The 18,808-nt window shown below is 45.3% G+C and overlaps 1 protein-coding gene across 1 annotated transcript in view; it reads left to right on the forward strand.

Moving 5' to 3' along the window:
- The first annotated feature begins 215 nt into the window (after positions 1–215).
- LOC121553530 (transmembrane protease serine 9-like) overlaps positions 216–18,808 on the forward strand; it is a 29,301-nt gene continuing 10,708 nt past the window's right edge. The window contains exons 1-2 of the mRNA XM_041866709.1: positions 216–312; positions 7,796–7,816. Of these exons, the coding sequence (XP_041722643.1) occupies positions 258–312; positions 7,796–7,816 (76 nt within the window). The 5' untranslated portion in view covers positions 216–257. The remainder of the gene's footprint in view (positions 313–7,795; positions 7,817–18,808) is intronic.

Consider the following 18,808-nt stretch of genomic DNA (forward strand, 5'->3'; position numbering starts at 1 on the left):
TTTAACAGTGTAATGAAGAACCATACACAAAAGGTTATTCAAAGAACTTAGCCTTTCTAGCCTTACTGAATGACCTAAGCATAATCAAATATCACAGTTAATCAGTGTTTGGCCATACCTCTCTTATGAGTGGCCTCACGATAGCCAATGTAAACCAACAAGGAAATCAAGTTGAGTGATGAATAGAAAAAAAAGAAGGATAGCATGAGGGATATTTAAAGAGCGAAAACATGGATTTTGTACATAACACTTGAGAAATGTCTGTGAAGAAATGGGTCTGTTTGTTGACGGTGGTAAGTCTCCTAATTCAAGGTGAGTCTTTTTGAGCGTATTGGCTTGACCACTATAATTTTCTGTGTCAGGTGTGGGATTGTCTACGGCCTTGTCCGAATACCCATACTAGTGTGCCACATACTTAAACTGCATACTATTTATGCATCGTCGCATACTATTAAGCACGTAGCCTACTGTTTAGTAAAAAGTATGCCATGGCCACAAAGCAGTAGCGGCTCCTGATTGGCTGAGTAGGTGGGTCGGGGCCGAGTGCGGGTGGATTTTTCCAAACTCAACAGACATGCATCGCATTAACCAGACTGATAATAGCTAATTTCCAATTTGATTAATTTCTCTAAACTCTGAATAGAATACGAATGGAGTTATAGGCCTACTCAGGCTGGTTATAGGCAGACTATCACATTCGACCTATACCATAGTAGCCGCAGTAGTTATCCTCAAACAGATCATTTGGTTCCATTTCAACATATTTATCAGTGAAACCAAAGTGCTGTAACATATATAGGCTAAATGAAATAGCCTAAGATACACACCAAAACTTTTCAAATGTTCAAATCAAAAGGCTATGGCACAGAAAAACGTGGACAGTCGGGTGCAAATTCAGTCACAAATTCAGAAACATAACAAACTAAATTACTGATAATTGGGAACGAGATCAGAATGACTGCTAAAGCTTGATCCATAAATTAAATGCATAAATAGGTAGCCTAGCCTACAAAGCTAAAACAATCTGTTCAAATCAAAAGGCCTGATTAACATGACATCAATTACGCAGCCACATCCAGAGTCCCCGGTGCCGACACATTCAGAAATCAAAAGATGGTTTAGTATTTAGTTTAAAAGCTCTGACGAGAACAAGAAACACTTTTCAGTGAGAAAACAGAAATCCACTTTCGGGTAAAAATAAGATGCAATACTCGTGATCATTTTAAGGACAACTAAAACTACTTAGCCTACATTTGAGCACCACCGCAGAATCTTTGGGCATCTTCCCAATTAATTAACCTTGTTTTGTTGTTGGATACTTGAAGAGAACTAGGGCCTATCACTCACAGACCACCTCTTCCAATGCATTGTGGAAAAGTATGCATTGAATTCTACTAGATGAAGAGCTGAAATGAGTATAATATCCTGGCATTTAAACCATACTTGATTTTCGAAAAGTCGCATGCTATCAAAGATTATGGATATACTGACAAGATACAAGGGAGTCATTGTCCACAAATATTTTGAATAGTTGATGAGGGTTGTTGAAGTCAACCACCTTTATACCATGCCATTGTTGAATACTTGTTTCTGATTGACTCGGTGTGTTTGTAAATTCAATCTGTGGTGTGTTCGTAAATTCAATCTGGAGTGCCAGAGTGCACCCTAGCAGAACGGGTTAGGCTGTTTTCATGTTATCCAGAGCGTTGGTGACTGTAACTGTGCTGCTGGCAACAATTTAATTAAGCTTTTTTGCTGACACCGGCCATATTCAACGGGTGAATTCTTCAGTTATTCTGCCCTCTGGCACACTCAGACGAGAGTGCTCTGAAATCGGAGTAGATAGCCAGAGTGAATCTACGAACGAAGTAAGGAATAATCAACAAAATGCTATGCATTCTATGGAAATAATGAACGACATGGAAGGTGTGTTCTATGAAGCACTAGCGGAGTGGAACTAACCTTCCACTGAGTTGCATTATTTTCCAGAGAACTCATAGAGCCACGAGTTGATTATCCCTTTTATACCATGGCTATAATTTAACACATGAAATGTATTCATTTAGCTACAAATGTGTTCAACATCCACTGAAGTACCTAGCAAGTTTACTAGAACACTATAGTAGTTGCCTTGGTAACCAAACAAACAGACTTGCTAGTTTAACCAAACCATCAGTCCTAGCTTACTATTATGAAAATCGAATTCAACAATGCCAATAATGTTTTCAATTCGACTTTTGTTTTCAAAAGCAGCTCAAACATAGAACAATCTCAAATATAAAATAGATTTTGATTTGTTTAACACTTTTTTGGTTACTAAATGATTCCATATGTATTATTTCATAGTTTTGATGTCTTCACTATTATTCTACAATGTAAAATTTTTTAAAAAATAAAGCAAAACTCTTGAATGAGTAGGTGTGTGCAAACTTTTGACTGGTAGCGCATATAAACCTCCAAATATTTGATTATAGCAGTATATTTATTACATTAAATGGCGTGTGGGACAAGGCATATTTTGACAAATAAATGGTTACACTTGGCGTCACCTCTTCTGTGCCTTGCCGGTATGTGACTGTGTCAACATATAGTTGCAGCAAAAAAAGTGTGTCACCACGGGTTAGAGACTGTGTCCTCAATCACTGCACTTTACTTGCCTGTGTCAAAATTATCAGCAGGAAAGAGTTACCTGATGGCGCAAATATCAGTTGAATTTAGAAAATAATGTTTTAATACATGTTCATGTATAGCATTTATTTTGCCATTTGGCATACACTTTGTCAGACATACAATGTCTGTTGAAGAGAGGCTGTTTTTGGAGATGGCAGCCTTTCTTGTTTGTGATTGTTGTCAGGGCTTATTTAGGAAGCTACCAGGAATTTTAACAGTTGATCTGCATTGAAAAATCAGTAACACTTGAAAAGAGTATACAGTGCCTTCGGAAAGTATTCAGACTTGACTTGTTCAAGATTTTGTTTGGTTACAACCTTATTCTAAAATTGATTAAATTGTTTTTTTCCCTCATCAATCTACACAAAATACCCCATAACGACAAAGAAAAAACAGGATTTTAGACATTTTTGCTAATTTATATAAATATAAAAACTGAAATATTACATTTACATAAGTATTCAGACCCTTTACTCAGTACTTTGTTGAAGCGCTTTTGGCAGCGATTACAGCCTCGACTCTTCTTGGGTATGACGCTACAAGCTTGGCACACCTCTATTTGGGGAGTTTCTCCCATTCTTCTCTGGAGATCCTCTCAAGCTCTGTCAGGTTGGATGGGGAGCTGCATAGCTATTTTCAGGTCTCTCCAGTGATGTTAGATCGGGTTCAAGTCCGGGCTCTGGCTGGGCCACTCAAGGACATTCAGAGACTTGTCCCGAAGCCACTCCTGTGTTGTCTTGGCTGTGTGCTTAGGGTCGTTGTCCTGTTTGAAGGTGAACCTTCGCCCCAGTGAGGTCCTGAGCGCTCTGGAGCAGGTTTTCATCAAGGATCTCTCTGTACTTTGCTCCGTTCATCTTTGCCTCGATCCTGTCTCCCAGTCCCTGGCGCTAAAAAACATCCCCACAGCATGATGCTGCCACCACCATGCTTCACCGTAGGGATGGTGCTAGGTTTCCTCCAGATGTGACGCTTGGCATTCAGGCCAAAGAGTTTAATCTTGGTTTCATCAGACCAGAGAATCTTGTTTCTTGAGTCTTTAGGTGCCTTTTGGCAAACTCCAAGTGGGCTGTAATGTGCCTTTTACTGAGCAGTGGCTTCTGTCTGGCCACTCTACCATAAAGGCCTGATTGGTGGACTGCTGCAGAGATGGTTGTCCCTCTGGAAAGTTCTCCCATCTCCACAGAGGAACTCTGGAGCTCTGTCAGAGTGACCATCGGGTTTTTGGTCACCTCCCTGACCAAGGCCCTTCTCCCCCGATTGCTCAGTCTTGGTGGTTCCAAACTTCTTCCATTTAAGAATGATGGAGGCCATTGTGTTCTTGGGGACCTTCAATGCTGCAGAAATGTTTTGGTAGCCTTCCCCAGATCTGTGCCTCGACACAATCCTGTCTCGGAGCTCTACAGACAATTCCTTCGACCTCATGGCTATGTTTTTGCTCTGACATGCACTGTTAATTGTGGGACCTTATATCGACAGGTGTGTGCCTTTCCAAATCATGTCCAATCAATTTAATTTACCACAGGTGGACTCCAATCAAGTTGTAGAAACATCTCAAGGATGATCAATGGAAACAGGATGCACCTGAGCTCAATATCGAGTCTCATAGCCAAGGGTCTGAATACTTATGTAAATAAGGAATTTTTGTTTTTTATTTGTAATACATTTGTAAAAAATTCTAAACCTGTTTTTGCTTTGTCATTATGGGGTATTGTGTGTAGATTGCTGAGGACTTTTTTTTATTTCATCCATTTTGGAATAAGGCTGTAACGTAACAAAATGTGGAAAAAGTAAAGGCGTCTGAATACTTTCCGAAGGCACTGTATACACTGAGTGTACAAACCATTAGGAACATCTTGCTAATATTGAGTTGCACCCCTTTTTGCCCTCAGAACAGCTTAAATTCATTGGGGCATGGACTCTACAATGTGTTGAAAGCCTTCCACAGAGATGCTGGCCCATGCTGAGGCCAATGCTTCCCACAGTTGTGTCAAGTTGGCTGGATGTCCTTTTTGTGGTGGACCATTCTTGATAAACACAGGAAACTTTTGAGCGTGAAAAACCCAGCAGCGTTGCAGTTCTTGATACACTCAAACTGGCGCGCCTGGCACCTAGTACCATACCCTGTTCAATGGCACTTAAATATTTTGTCTTGCCCATTCACCCTCTGAATGGGACACATACATAATCCATGTCTCAATTGTCTCAAGGCTTAAAAATCCTTCTTTAACCTGTCGCCTCTCCTTCATCTACACTGATTGAAGTGGATTTATCAAGTGTCATCAATAAGTGATCATAACTTTCACCTGGATTCACCTGGTCAGTGTCAATGTATACACTCAGTGTATACATAGGCATCATTACACTTTTCATGTATCTTTCATTGCACTTTTTGAGTGTTGCAGTATCCTTCCCAACGAAACATCTCAAAAGTAAATAGTTAACGTAAAACTAGATTTTTCTATAGAATGGCTAGCTACTATAGTGAGAACAAAACAAGGCAATTGTTGATGGAAATCCTTTACTGACACAATGTATTCAAGACCAATAAGAACATGTTTTATAATCCTGACTTAATACACATATAAACACACACATAAAATCAGAAATAAACAGTATTTACACAAGGGCCAGATTTACCGAGCATTTGCACCTGTTCTTTCCAAGGCAACTTTAATGAGCATGACAGCTCATAACATTAACATAACATTTCTATGCAAATTTGGTCAGGTCACACAAAAAGTTACATATTGCAGCTTTAATGCATAAAAAAAACAAAAACGTTTTTACAGTTAACTACTGACATACTTAAAAAATATACTTAGATACTTATAAAATATGTCTAAAACACCTTACAAACACTACAATCCAACACATATTACAACAGCATTCCATTTCAGTCTTTTCAGTTTTATGAGTTGAAGAACAGTTAAGAAATATATGGCAAATAGAAATCAAAACTGGATGGTGTTCAGAGATAGATGGGAGGGGTTGAGTGGAGCTGAAGGGTGGGACAAAAAATAACAAGATAACTAATTTCAAATATACTGTGTCCGTAAAATGTACATAGGTTCAGAACTTTTGTGAAACAGCAGAGATGGAAAATAGATGGCAAAAAGAAATCAACACTGGATGGTCTTCAGAGATAGATGGGAGGGGTTGAGGGTAACTGAAGGATGGGACTAAAAGCAAACAAAAGATAACTATTGTAAAATATACAGAAAATCACATTGTATGATTTTTAAGTAATTAATTTGCATTTTATTGCATGACATAAGTATTTGATACATCAGAAAAGCAGAACTTAATATTTGGTACAGAAACCTTTGTTTGCAATTACAGAGATCATACGTTTCCTGTAGGTCTTGACCAGGTTTGCACACACTGCAACAGGGATTTTGGCCCACTCCTCCATACAGACCTTCTCCAGATCCTTCAGGTTTCGGGGCTGTCGCTGGGCAATACGGACTTTCAGCTCCCTCCAAAGATTTTCTATTGGGTTCAGGTCCGGAGACTGGCTAGGCCACTCCAGGACCTTGAGATGCTTCTTATGGAGCCACTCCTTAGTTGCCCTGGCTGTGTGTTTGCTGGAAGACCCAGCCACGACCCATCTTCAATGCTCTTACTGAGGGAAGGAGGTTTTTGGCCAAGATCTCGCGATACACGGCCCCATCCATCCTCCCCTCAATACGGTGCAGTCGTCCTGTCCCCTTTTCAGAAAAGCATCCCCAAAGAATGATGGTGTTCTTGGGGTTGTACTCATCCTTCTTCTTCCTCCAAACACGGCGAGTGGAGTTTAGACCAAAAAGCTCTATTTTTGTCTCATCAGACCACATGACCTTCTCCCATTCCTCCTCTGGATCATCCAGATGGTCAATGGCAAACTTCAGACGGGCCTGGACATGTGCTGGCTTGAGCAGGGGGACCTTGCGTGCGCTGCAGGTTTTAATCCATGACGGCGTAGTGTGTTACTAATGGTTTTCTTTGAGACTGTGGTCCCAGCTCTCTTCAGGTCATTGACCAGGTCCTGCCGTGTAGTTCTGGGCTGATCCCTCACCTTCCTCATGATCATTGATGCCCCACGAGGTGAGATCTTGCATGGAGCCCCAGACCACGGGTGATTGACCGTCATCTTGAACTTCTTCCATTTTCTAATAATTGCGCCAACAGTTGTTGCCTTCTCACCAAGCTGCTTGCCTATTGTCCTGTAGCTCATCCCAGCCTTGTGCAGGTCTATAATTGTATCCCTGATGTCCTTACACAGCTCTCTGGTCTTGGCCATTGTGGAGAGGTTGGAGCCTGTTTGATTGAGTGTGTGGACAGTTGTCTTTTATACAGGTAACGAGTTCAAACAGGTGCAGTTAATACAGGTAATGAGTGGAGAACAGGAGGGCTTCTTAAAGAAAAACTAACAGGTCTGTGAGAGACGGAATTCTTACTGGTTGGTAGGTGATCAAATACTTATGTCATGCAATAAAATGCAAATTAATTACTTAAAAATCATACAATGTGATTTTCTAGATTTTTGTTTTAGAATCCGTCTCTCACAGTTGAAGTGTGCCTATGATAAAAATGACAGACCTCTACATGCTTTGTAAGTATGAAAACCTGCAAAATCGGCAGTGTATCAAATACTTGTTCTCCCCACTGTATATAGTATGTATAAGCTGGAAGTAGAAGCCTAAGTGTTGTTGTCCATTAGTTTACTCCAATTAGGGGAAGGGTGGTAGGGTTAGGGGAAAATAATAAAGGAAAATATATTTTAAAAATATATATATGGGGGAATGGAAATGATGCAGACAATTACATTAATGGAAGCCACAGTCTATCTGAAATATTAACGCTAAACTACCCCCTAAAAAAAGAAAAAAAGAAAACACTCTAATCCAACTCATATTACAACAGCATTCCATTTCAGAGACTTTTCAGTTTAATGAAAACATGAATTTCATGTTTTAGCTTTATTTGTTTGATCCACTACTGAAGAACAGGTGCAACTGATGCAAGCTAACATGCAATGAGGTGTGACATGTTCAACAATTCACAAGGTGCATTTACACAAAAGCAAAAATGTTTAATAGAGACTATCAGACAATGCACTAACTCAATTACTTCCTCTCTTTCGCAGAATCATATTGTCAACTTGATGGTAAGAACATGATCTACATTTTCTTTTCCAGAATTGTACGGAAATTCATGATCATCACTCCCATTGCTGCCATTTCTTTTTGCTATTTGTTTTCTTTAATTTAAAGAGCATGATCGATTAGAACATACTATAAATGTCAACCTTTGAGATATTATTCATGTTGTCATTATTGACGAAAAATGTAATCAGTCCACATACCTGCATGCACATTTGGACAGCTGTAATGATCTTAATGAAGTGCTCCTGATGTTTTAATGTCCGAATATTTTATTTATCATGTATACTGTGTATCATCTTACTGTGAAGCCAAAGGTAGATTTCCACACTGTGTGGTCATATTTTGGTAACACTTTACTTGACACCCAGTGTCATAACACGTTATTTAAATTTTACATTTTAGTCATTTAGCAGACGCTCTTATCCAGAGCGACTTACAGTTAGTGAGTGCATACATTTTTCATACTGGCCCCCCGTGGGAATCGAACCCACAACCCTAGCGTTGCAAGCGCCATGCTCTACCAACTGAGCTACAGGAGGCCATGACACGGTCATAACCATCTCATAATATGTCATAACAGCTGACATAACTTGTCATAACCTGTCATAATATGGTCATAACACTGTCATCACCCATATATTTACACCTGTTGTGACGTACACTACATGCCTAAAAGTATGTGGACACCTGATAGTCGAACATCTCATTCCAAAATCATGGGCATTAATATGGAGTTGGTCCCCCCTTTGCTGCTATAACAGCCTCCACTCTTCTGGGAAGGCTTTAAACTAGATGTTGGAACATTGCTGCTGGGACTTGCTGCCATTCAGCCACAAGATCATTAGGAAGGTCGGGCACTGATGTTGGGCGATTAGGCCTGGCTTTCAGTCAGCGTTCCAATTAATCTCAAAGGTGTTTGATGGGGTTGAGGTCAGCACTCTGTGCAGTCAAGTTCTTCCACACCGATCTCGACAAACCATTTCTGTAATTACCTTGCTTTGTGCACGGGGGCATTGTCATGCTGAAATAGGAAAGGGCCTTTCCCAAAGTTGGAAGCACAGAATCGTCTAGAATGTCATTGCATGCTGTAGCGTTAAGATTTCCCTTCACTGGAACTAAGTGGCCTAGCCCGAACTATAAAAAACAGCCCAAGACCATTATTCCTCCTCCACCAAACTTTACAGTTGGCACTATGCACTGGGGCAGGTAGCGTTCTCCTGGCATCCACCAAACCCAGATTCTTCAGTCGGACTGCCAGATGATGAAGCGTGGTTCATCACTCCAGAGAACGCGTTTCCACTGCTCCAGAGTCCAATGGCGGCGAGCTTTACACTACTCCAGCCGAGTCTTGGCTTTGCGCATGGTGATCTTAGGCTTGTTTGCGGCTGCTCGGCCATGGAAACCCATTAAATGAAGCTCCAAACGAACAGTTATTGTGCTGAAGTTGCTTCAAGAGGCAGTTTGGAACTCAGTAGTGAGTGTTGCAACCGAGGACAGACGATCTTTACGCGCTGCGCATCAGCACTCCGAGGTCCCGTTCTGTGAGCTTGTGTTCACTTCGCATCTGAGCCATTGTTTCTCCTAGACGTTTCCACTTCACAATAACAGCACTTACAGTTGACCGGGGCAGCTCTAGCAGGGCAGAAATTTGACGAACTGACTTGGTGGAAAGGTGGCATCCTATGACGGTGCCATGTTGGAAGTCACTGAGGTCTTCATTACGGGCTATTCTACTGCCAATGTTTGTCTCTGAAGATTGCATTGCTGTGTGCTCGATTTTATAAACCTGTCAGCAACGGGAGTGGCTGAAATAGCCGAATCTACTCATTTGAAGGGGTGTCCACATATTTTTGTATATATAGAGTATATTTCGTTTTTTCCCTGCCAAGAAGTTTGTTTCTTACATCCTTTGTTGTTGTTACAAGGAATTCTTTACAGTCATGTTTTTTTTCTTCATATTTTAAAAAACTTGTAGAAAATACACTTTATGACACTGTCATGAAGCATTATGACCATCCTGTGTCACTTTACTTGGACTAAGAAAATACACTTTATGACTGTCAAGAAGCATAATGACCATCCTGTGTCACTTTACTTGGACTAAGAAAATACACTTTATAACTGTCAAGAACCATAATGACCATCCTGTGTCACTTTACTTGGACTAAGAAAATACACTTTATGACACTGTCAAGAAGCACTATGACCATCATAATCATATAAGCCAGATAGAACTATCACGTACACTACCAGTCAAAAGTTTGGACACACCCACTCATTCAAGGGTTTTGCTTTATTTTTACTATTTTTTTTACATTGTAGAATAATAGTGAAGACATCAAAACTATGAAATAATACATATGGAATCATGTAGTAACCAAAAGAGTGCTAAAAAATCAAAATATATTTGAGATTTTAGATTCTTCAAATAGCCACCCTTTAACTTGATGACAGCTTTGCACACTCTTGGCATTCAGGTAGTCACCTGAAATGCATTTCAATTAACAGGTGTGCCTTCTTAAAAGTTAATTTGTGGTTTTCTTTCCTTTGTAATGTGTTTGAGCCAATCAGTTGTGTTGTGACAGAAGATAGCCCTATTTGGTAAAATACCAAGTCCATATTATGGCAAGAACAGCTCAAATAAGCAAAGAGAAACGACAGTCCATCATTACTTTAAGACATGAAGGTCAGTCAATCCGGAAAATTTCAAGAACTTTGAAAGTTTCTTCAAGTGCAGTCACAAAAACCATCAAGCGCTATGAAGAACCTGGCTCTCATGAGGACCGCCACAAGAATGGAATACCCAGAGTTACCTCTGCTGCAGAGAATAATTTCATCAGAGTTACCAGCCTTAGAAATTGCAGCCACAGAGTTCAAGTCACAGAAACATCTCAATATCAACTGTTCAGAGGGGACTGTGTGAATCAGGCCTTCATGGTCGAATTGCTGCAAAGAAACCACTACTAAAGGACACCAATAATAAGAAGAGACCTGCTTGGCCAAGAAACACGAGCAATGGACATTAGACCGGTGGAAATGTGTCCTTTGGTCTGGAGTCCAAATTGGAGTCTTTGTGAGACGCGGTGTGAGTGAACGGATGATCTCTGCATGTGTAGTTCCCACCGTAAAGCATGGAGGAGGAGGTGTTATGGTGTGGGGGTCCTTTGCTGGTGACACTCTCTGTGATTTATTTAGAATTCAAGGCACACTTAACCAGCATGGCTACCACAGCATTCTGCAGCTATACGCCATCCCATCTGGTTTGGGCTTAGTGGAACTATCATTTGTTTTTCAACAGGACAATGACCCAACACACCTCCAGGCTGTGTAAGGGCTATTTTACCAAGAAGGAGAGTGATGGAGTGCTGCATCAGATGACCTGGCCTCCACAATCCCCCGACCTCAACCCAATTGAGATGGTTTGGGATGAGTCAGACGGCAGAGTGAAGGAAAAGCAGCCAACAAGTGCTCACCATATGTGGGAACTCCTTCAAGACTGTTGGAAAAGCATTCCATGTGAAGCTGGTTGAGAGAATGCCAAGAGTGTGCAAAGCTGTCATAAAGACAAAGGGTGGCTATTTGAAGAATCTCACATTTAAAATATATTTTGATTTGTTTAACACTTGTTTGGTTACTACATGATTCCATATGTGTTATTTCATAGTTTTGATGTCTTCACTATTATTCTACAATGTAGAAAATAGTAAAAAATAATGAAAAACCCTTGAATGAGTAGGTGTGTCCAAACTTTTGACTGATAATGTATGTACAGTGGGGAAAAAAAGTATTTAGTCAGCCACCAATTGTGCAAGTTCTACCACTTAAAAAGATGAGAGAGGCCTGTAATTTTCATCATAGGTACACGTCAACTATGACAGACAAAATGAGAAAAAAAAATCCAGAAAATCACATTGTAGGATTTTTAATGAATTTATTTGCAAATTATGGTGGAAAATAAGTATTTGGTCAATAACAAAAGTTTCTCAATACTTTGTTATATACCCTTTGTTGGCAATGACACAGGTCAAACGTTTTCTGTAAGTCTTCACAAGGTTTTCACACACTGTTGCTGGTATTTTGGCCCATTCCTCCATGCAGATCTCCTCTAGAGCAGTGATGTTTTGAGGCTGTCGCTGGGCAACACAGACTTTTAACTCCCTCCAAAGATTTTCTATGGGGTTGAGATCTGGAGACTGGCTAGGCCACTCCAGGACCTTGAAATACTTCTTACGAAGCCACTCCTTCGTTGCCTGGGCGGTGTGTTTGGGATCATTGTCATGCTGAAAGACCCAGCCACGTTTCATCTTCAATGCCCTTGCTGATGGAAGGAGGTTTTCACTCAAAATCTCACGATACATGGCCCCATTCATTCTTTCCTTTACACGGATCAGTCGTCCTGGTCCCTTTGCAGAAAAACAGCCCCAAAGCATGATGTTTCCACCCCCATGCTTCACAGTAGGCATGGTGTTCTTTGGATGCAACTCAGCATTCTTTGTCCTCCAAACACGACGAGTTGAGTTTTTACCAAAAAGTTATATTTTGGTTTCATCTGACCATATGACATTCTCCCAATCCTCTTCTGGATCATCCAAATGCACTCTAGCAAACTTCAGACGGGCCTGGACATGTACTGACTTAAGCAGGGGGACACGTCTACACTGCAGGATTTGAGTCCCTGACGGCGTAGTGTGTTACTGATGGTAGGCTTTGTTACTTTGGTCCCAGCTCTCTGCAGGTCATTCACTAGGTCCCCCTGTGTGGTTCTGGGATTTTTGCTCACCGTTCTTGTGATCATTTTGACCCCACGGGGTGAGATCTTGCGTGGAGCCCCCAGATCGAGGGAGATTATCAGTGGTCTTGTATGTCTTCCATTTCCTAATAATTGCTCCCACAGTTGATTTCTTCAAACCAAGCTGCTTACCTATTGCAGATTCAGTCTTCCCAGCCTGGTGCAGGTCTACAATTTTGTTTCTGGTGTCCGTTGACAGCTCTTTGGTCTTGACCATAGTGGAGTTTGGAGTCTGACTGTTTGAGGTTGTGGACAGGTGTCTTTTATACTGATAACAAGTTCAAACAGGTGCCATTAATACAGGTAACGAGTTGAGGACAGAGGAGCCTCTTAAAGAAGAAGTTACAGGTCTGTGAGAGCGAGAAATCTTGCTTGTTTGTAGGTGACCAAATACTTATTTTCCACCATAATTTGCAAATAAATTCATAAAAAATCCTACAATGTGATTTTCTGGATTTTTTTTTCTCAATTTGTCTGTCATAGTTGACGTGTACCTATGATGAAAATTACAGGCCTCTCTCATTTTTTTAAGTGGGAGAACTTGCACAATTGCTGGCTGACTAAATACTTTTTTTCCCCACTGTATATAACATAGCCTACAGTATGTGTCAACAGTATGTTTATGGTGTATGGAATGTTTTGCCTTGAGTGGTAGGTTTTGGGGGTTTTGACACTCTTATTTAGGAGTCATAACCTGCCATAAAAGAATGCAATTGTCACGAGTGTCAGTGTAATGCGGTGGATAGAAGTCAGGGGCAGGACACAGAACTCTAAGAAACGTACTTTACTGAAATAAGTAAAGAACACAACACAGAATACCTCCACACAGGGAGGAACTAACCCGCTCACCAACGACACACGTAACCACAAACAATAACACACAAAATACCAAATGAGAGACAGGGGTAAATATAGGGAATACAATCAAACATAATGGGGAACAGGTGTAAACAATAAAGACTAAACTAGACAAACACCGAAACATCGATCGGCAGCAGCTAGTACTCCGGGGATGACGAACGCCGAAGCCTGCCCGAGCAAGGAGGAGGAGCAGCCTCAGCTGAATCCGTGACAGTACCCCACCCCCCCCTTGACGCGCGGCTCCAGCCGTGCGCCGACCCCGGCCTCGGGGACTGCCAGGAGGACGCGGAGCAGGGCGAGTCGGATGACTCCGGTGGAAATCCCTCAACAGGGAGGGATCTAGGATGTCCCTCCTAGGGACCCAGCACCGTTCCTCCGGACTGTTCCCCTCCCACTCCACGAGATACTGCAGACCCCCCATCCGACGCCTCGAATCAACGATGGAACGGACAGAGTACGCCTCGATGTCTAGTGGGGTGGAGGAGCCTCTCGTATCTCATTCTCCTGGAGTGGACCAGCTACCACCGGCCTGAGGAGAGACACATGGAACGAGGGGTTAATGCGGTAATTAATGGGCAGTTGTAACCTATAACATACCTCATTCAATCTCCTCAGGACTTTAAATGGCCCCACAAACCGCCGACCCAGCTTCCGGCAGGGCAGGCGAAGGGGCAGGTTTCGGGTCGAGAGCCAGACCCGATCTCCTGGTGCATAAACCGGACCCTCACTGCGGTGGCGATCGGCGCTCGCTTTTTGCCGTCTGATAGCCCGCTGCAGATGGACATGCGCAGCGTTCCATGTTTCCTCCGAGCGCCGAAACCACTCATCCACCGCAGGAGCTTCGATCTGGCTCTGATGCCAGGGTGCCAGAACCGGCTGATAACCCAACACACACTGAAAAGGCGTAAGATGAGTTTTGGGCTATCTCTGCCCAGGGGATATACCCCGACCACTCCTCCTGCTGGTCCTGGCAATAGGACCTCAGAAACCTACCCACATCCTGGTTTACTCTCTCCACCTGCCCATTACTCTCAGGGTGAAAACCCGAGGTAAGGCTAATCGAGACCCCCAAACGTTCCATAAACACCCTCCAGACTCTAGAGGTGAACTGGGGACCCCGATGAGACACTATATCCTCAGGCACCCCGTAGTGCTGGAAGACGTGAGTAAACAGGGCGTCGGCCATTTGTAGGGCTGTAGGAAGACCTGGCATAGGAATGAGACGGCAGGCCTTCGAAAACCGATCCACAACGACCAAGATCGTGGTATTCCCCTGGGAGGGGGGAAGGTCCGTGACAAAATCCACCGATAGGTGAGACCACAGCCGTTGTGGAACGGGTAGAGGTTGTAACTTCCCTCTGGGCAGGTGTCTAGGTGCCTTACACTGGGCGCACACCGAGCAGGAAGAAACGTAAACCCTCACGTCCCTAGCTAAGGTGGGCCACCAGTACTTCCCGCTAAGGCAGTGCACAGTCCGACCAATACCAGGATGACCAGAGGAGGGTGACGTGTGAGCCCAATATATCAGTCGATCACGGACCTCGATCGGCACGTACCTCCACCCCTCTGGACACTCTGGGGGAGTAGGGTCGGCACGTAATGCCCGCTCGATTTCCGCATCGACCTCCCACACCACCGGTGCCACTAGACAAGACTCCGGAAGTATGGGAGTGGGCTCAATGGACCTCTCCTCTGTGTCATATTGTCGGGACAGGGCGTCTGCCTTAGCGTTCTGTGACCCTGGTAGATAAGTGAGCTTAAATACAAACCGGGCAAGAAACATGGCCCACCTAGCCTGACGAGGGTTCAGTCTCCTCGCTGCCCGGATGTACTCCAGGTTGTACTCCGCCCAGATGTACTCCACCTCGGACGCATCCACCTCAACTTGGAACGCCAAAGAGGGATCCAGATGTGCCAGCACCGGAACCGAGGTGAACAGGTCCTTCAGATGTCTAAACGCCCTGTATGCCTCAGCCGACCACTGCAAACGCACCGGGCCCCCCTTTAGCAGGGAGGTGATGGGAGCTGCTACCTGTCCAAAGCCCAGGATAAACCTCCGGTAGTAATTGGCAAAACCCAAAAACCGCTGCACCTCCTTCACCGTAGTGGGAGTCTGCCAATTACGCACGGCTGAAACGCGGTCAATCTCCATTTCCACCCCTGATGCGGACAACCAATGTCCCAGGAAGGAGACAACCAATGTCCCACGATCGTCGGGAACAGATGAGGACCAAGGCGCAGTGTTGCAGGCAAACATACTCTTTATTGAGCGAAACGCGATCAAAACAACAAAGACGGTAACGTGACAGTACACGGTCAAACACAACCAACTTGAAACAAGAACCCACAAAAAACAAAGGAAAAACCGACAGTTTAAATATGGCTCCCAATCAGAGACAACCAGCAAACAGCTGACACTCGTTGCCTCTGATTGGGAGTCACTCAGGCCAACATAGAAATAGAGAACATAGATCTACACACCCTGGCTCAACATAACAGTGTCCCCAGAGCCAGGGCGTGACAGTACCCCCCCCTAAAGGCGCGGACTCCGACCGCGCCAACTAAATACCACAGGGGAGGGACCGGGTGGGCACTCCGCCTTGGCGGCGGATCCGGCTCTGGGCCCGATCCCCACTCCCTCTCCAACCCCCCAAAGTACCCCTGGTCCGGTCTGGCCCCGCTGGCCGGAGCCGGACTGACGACACGCACCCCTGGCTTGGTGCGTGGAGTAGCAACTGGCCGGACCGGGCTGACGATACACACCCCTGGCTTGGTGCGTGGAGCAGGAATGGACCGGACCGGGCTGACGATGCGCACCCCTGGCTTGGTGCGTGGAGTAGCAACTAGCCGGACCGGGCTGACGATACGCACCCCTGGCTTGGTGCGTGGAGCAGGAATGGACCGGACCGGGCTGACGATGCGCACCCCTGGCTTAGTGCGTGGAGGAGGAACGGCCGAGCCGGGCTGACGATACGCACCCCTGGCTTGGTGCGGGGAACAGGCACGGGCCGTGCTGGACTGACCGACGCACACCACTGGCTTGGTGTGGAGAGCAGGAGCGGGCCGGACAGGGCTGACGAAACGCACCACAGACTTGGTGCGGGGAGCAGGAATGGGCCGGACTGGGCTGGCGACGCCGCACCACAGACTTGGTGCGGAGAGCAGGAACGGGCCGGACAGGGCTGACGCAAACGCACCACAGACTTGGTGCGGGGAGCAGGAATGGGCCGAGCCGGGCTGACGAAACGCACCACAGACTTGGTGCGGGGAGCAGGAATGGGCCGAGCCGGGCTGACGAAGCGCACCACTGACTTGGTGCAGGGAGCAGGAACGGGCCGAGCCGGGCTGACGAGACGCACCACAGACTTGGTGCGGGGACCAGGAATGGGCCGGACTGGGCTGACGAAGCGTACCACAGGCTCGATGCGGAGAGCAGGAACAGGCCGGACCGGGCTGGCGACGCGCACCACAGGCTCGATGCGAGGAACAGGAACAGACCGGACCGCACTGGGGACACACACCACTGGCCCTACGCAGAGATCAGGAACGGGCCCGACCGGACTGGTAACACACCCCAGTACCTCTCGCCGTGCCTCCACACTTTCCCTCTCCTCTGTGACCAGTGGCCCCCTTAACCTGGCGGCCTCCTCTGCGCACCCGCTGGACCGCTCCATCGCGGCCTCCTGCTGCCCCCGTCAGTCCCACGACGTGAGCCCCCCTAAAAAAATTTCTGGGGGTCTCTCCTCCCCGTGGACCAGGCCTCCCTAGTTCTTGCCAGACTCTCACCCCACTGCTCCAAAGTCCAACCTCTCTGCTCTTCACTTGGCTTGCCAGTCGAGACTCTTAATCCACTGCTCCATAGTCCAACCTCTCTGCTCTTCACTTGGCTTGGCCCAGTCGAGACTCCTACTCCACTGATCCCAAGTCCTTCCTCTCTCCTCTTCACGCTGCTTGGTCCTGTCTTGGTGGGTTCTTCTGTCACGATCGTCGGGAACAGATGAGGACCAAGGCGCAGCGTTGCAGGCAAACATACTCTTTATTGAGCGAAACGCGATCAAAACAACAAAGACGGTAACGTGACAGTACACGGTCAAACACAACCAACTTGAAACAAGAACCCACAAAAAACAAAGGAAAAACCGACAGTTTAAATATGGCTCCCAATCAGAGACAACCAGCAAACAGCTGACACTCGTTGCCTCTGATTGGGAGTCACTCAGGCCAACATAGAAATAGAGAACATAGATCTACACACCCTGGCTCAACATAACAGTGTCCCCAGAGCCAGGGCGTGACAGTCATGCTCCAACAGTCTACCCAGCACCCGACGTACCAGGGACACATGCTCGGTTCGTGTAGCGGAGTATATTAGAATGTCATCAATATACACCACTACACCCTGTCCATGCAAATCCCGGAAAATCTCGTCCACAAATGATTGGAAGACTGAAGGAGCATTCATTAAACCGTATGGCATGACGAGGTACTTATAGTGACCCGAGGTGGTACTGAATGCTGTCTTCCACTCATCTCCTTCCCTAATGCGCACCAGGTTGTAAGCGCTCCTGAGATCCAATTTTGTGAAGAATCGCACCCCGTGTTATGACGCCGTCATACTAGCAATCAGAGGGAGAGGATAGCTGTATTTAATTGTAATCTGATTGAGACCATGGTAATCAATACACGGGCGTAAACCCCCATCCTTCTTCTTCACAAAAAAGAAACTTGAGGAGGCAGGGGAAGTGGACGGCCGTATGTATCCCTGTCTCAGAGATTCGGTGATGTATGTCTCCATAGCTGCCGTCTCCTCCTGAGACAGAGGATACACATGACTACGAGGAAGCGCAGCGCCTACCTGGAGGTCTATCGCACAATCCCCCTGTCGATGAGGTGGTAATTGAGTCGCCTTCTTTTTACAGAAGGCGAGTGCCAAATCGGCATACTCAGGAGGAATGTGCATTGTGGGAATTTGGTTCGGACTTTCCACCGTCGTTGCCCCTACGGAATCTACTAGCGCCTTATGCTGGGAGTGAGAAGAAACCTCGGGAAACACAACTTCAATACACATATGTACAACAGGGAGCTCTGGGTGAGTTGGGTGCTTACTCACCTGGAATGACTCATCAGTGCGTTGCTTACTGCCTCGATTCCTAGGAGACCCTCCCCAGCACCGAACCGCAGTGTGTCCTCTGCGGCCACAGTTGGTGCAGGGGACGGCCTCTCTCCTGGTCTCTCTCCTAGTCTCCCTAGCACCAGCACCCCCGAGCTCCATAGGGCTCGGCTCGGAAGTGCTGGGGGACAGAATGGACGGCCCCAACTCCGGACGCCCGCGGGTAGCCAACAG

The sequence above is a fragment of the Coregonus clupeaformis genome, chromosome 37 (assembly GCF_020615455.1).
Source record: "Coregonus clupeaformis isolate EN_2021a chromosome 37, ASM2061545v1, whole genome shotgun sequence".
NCBI lineage: Eukaryota > Metazoa > Chordata > Actinopteri > Salmoniformes > Salmonidae > Coregonus > Coregonus clupeaformis.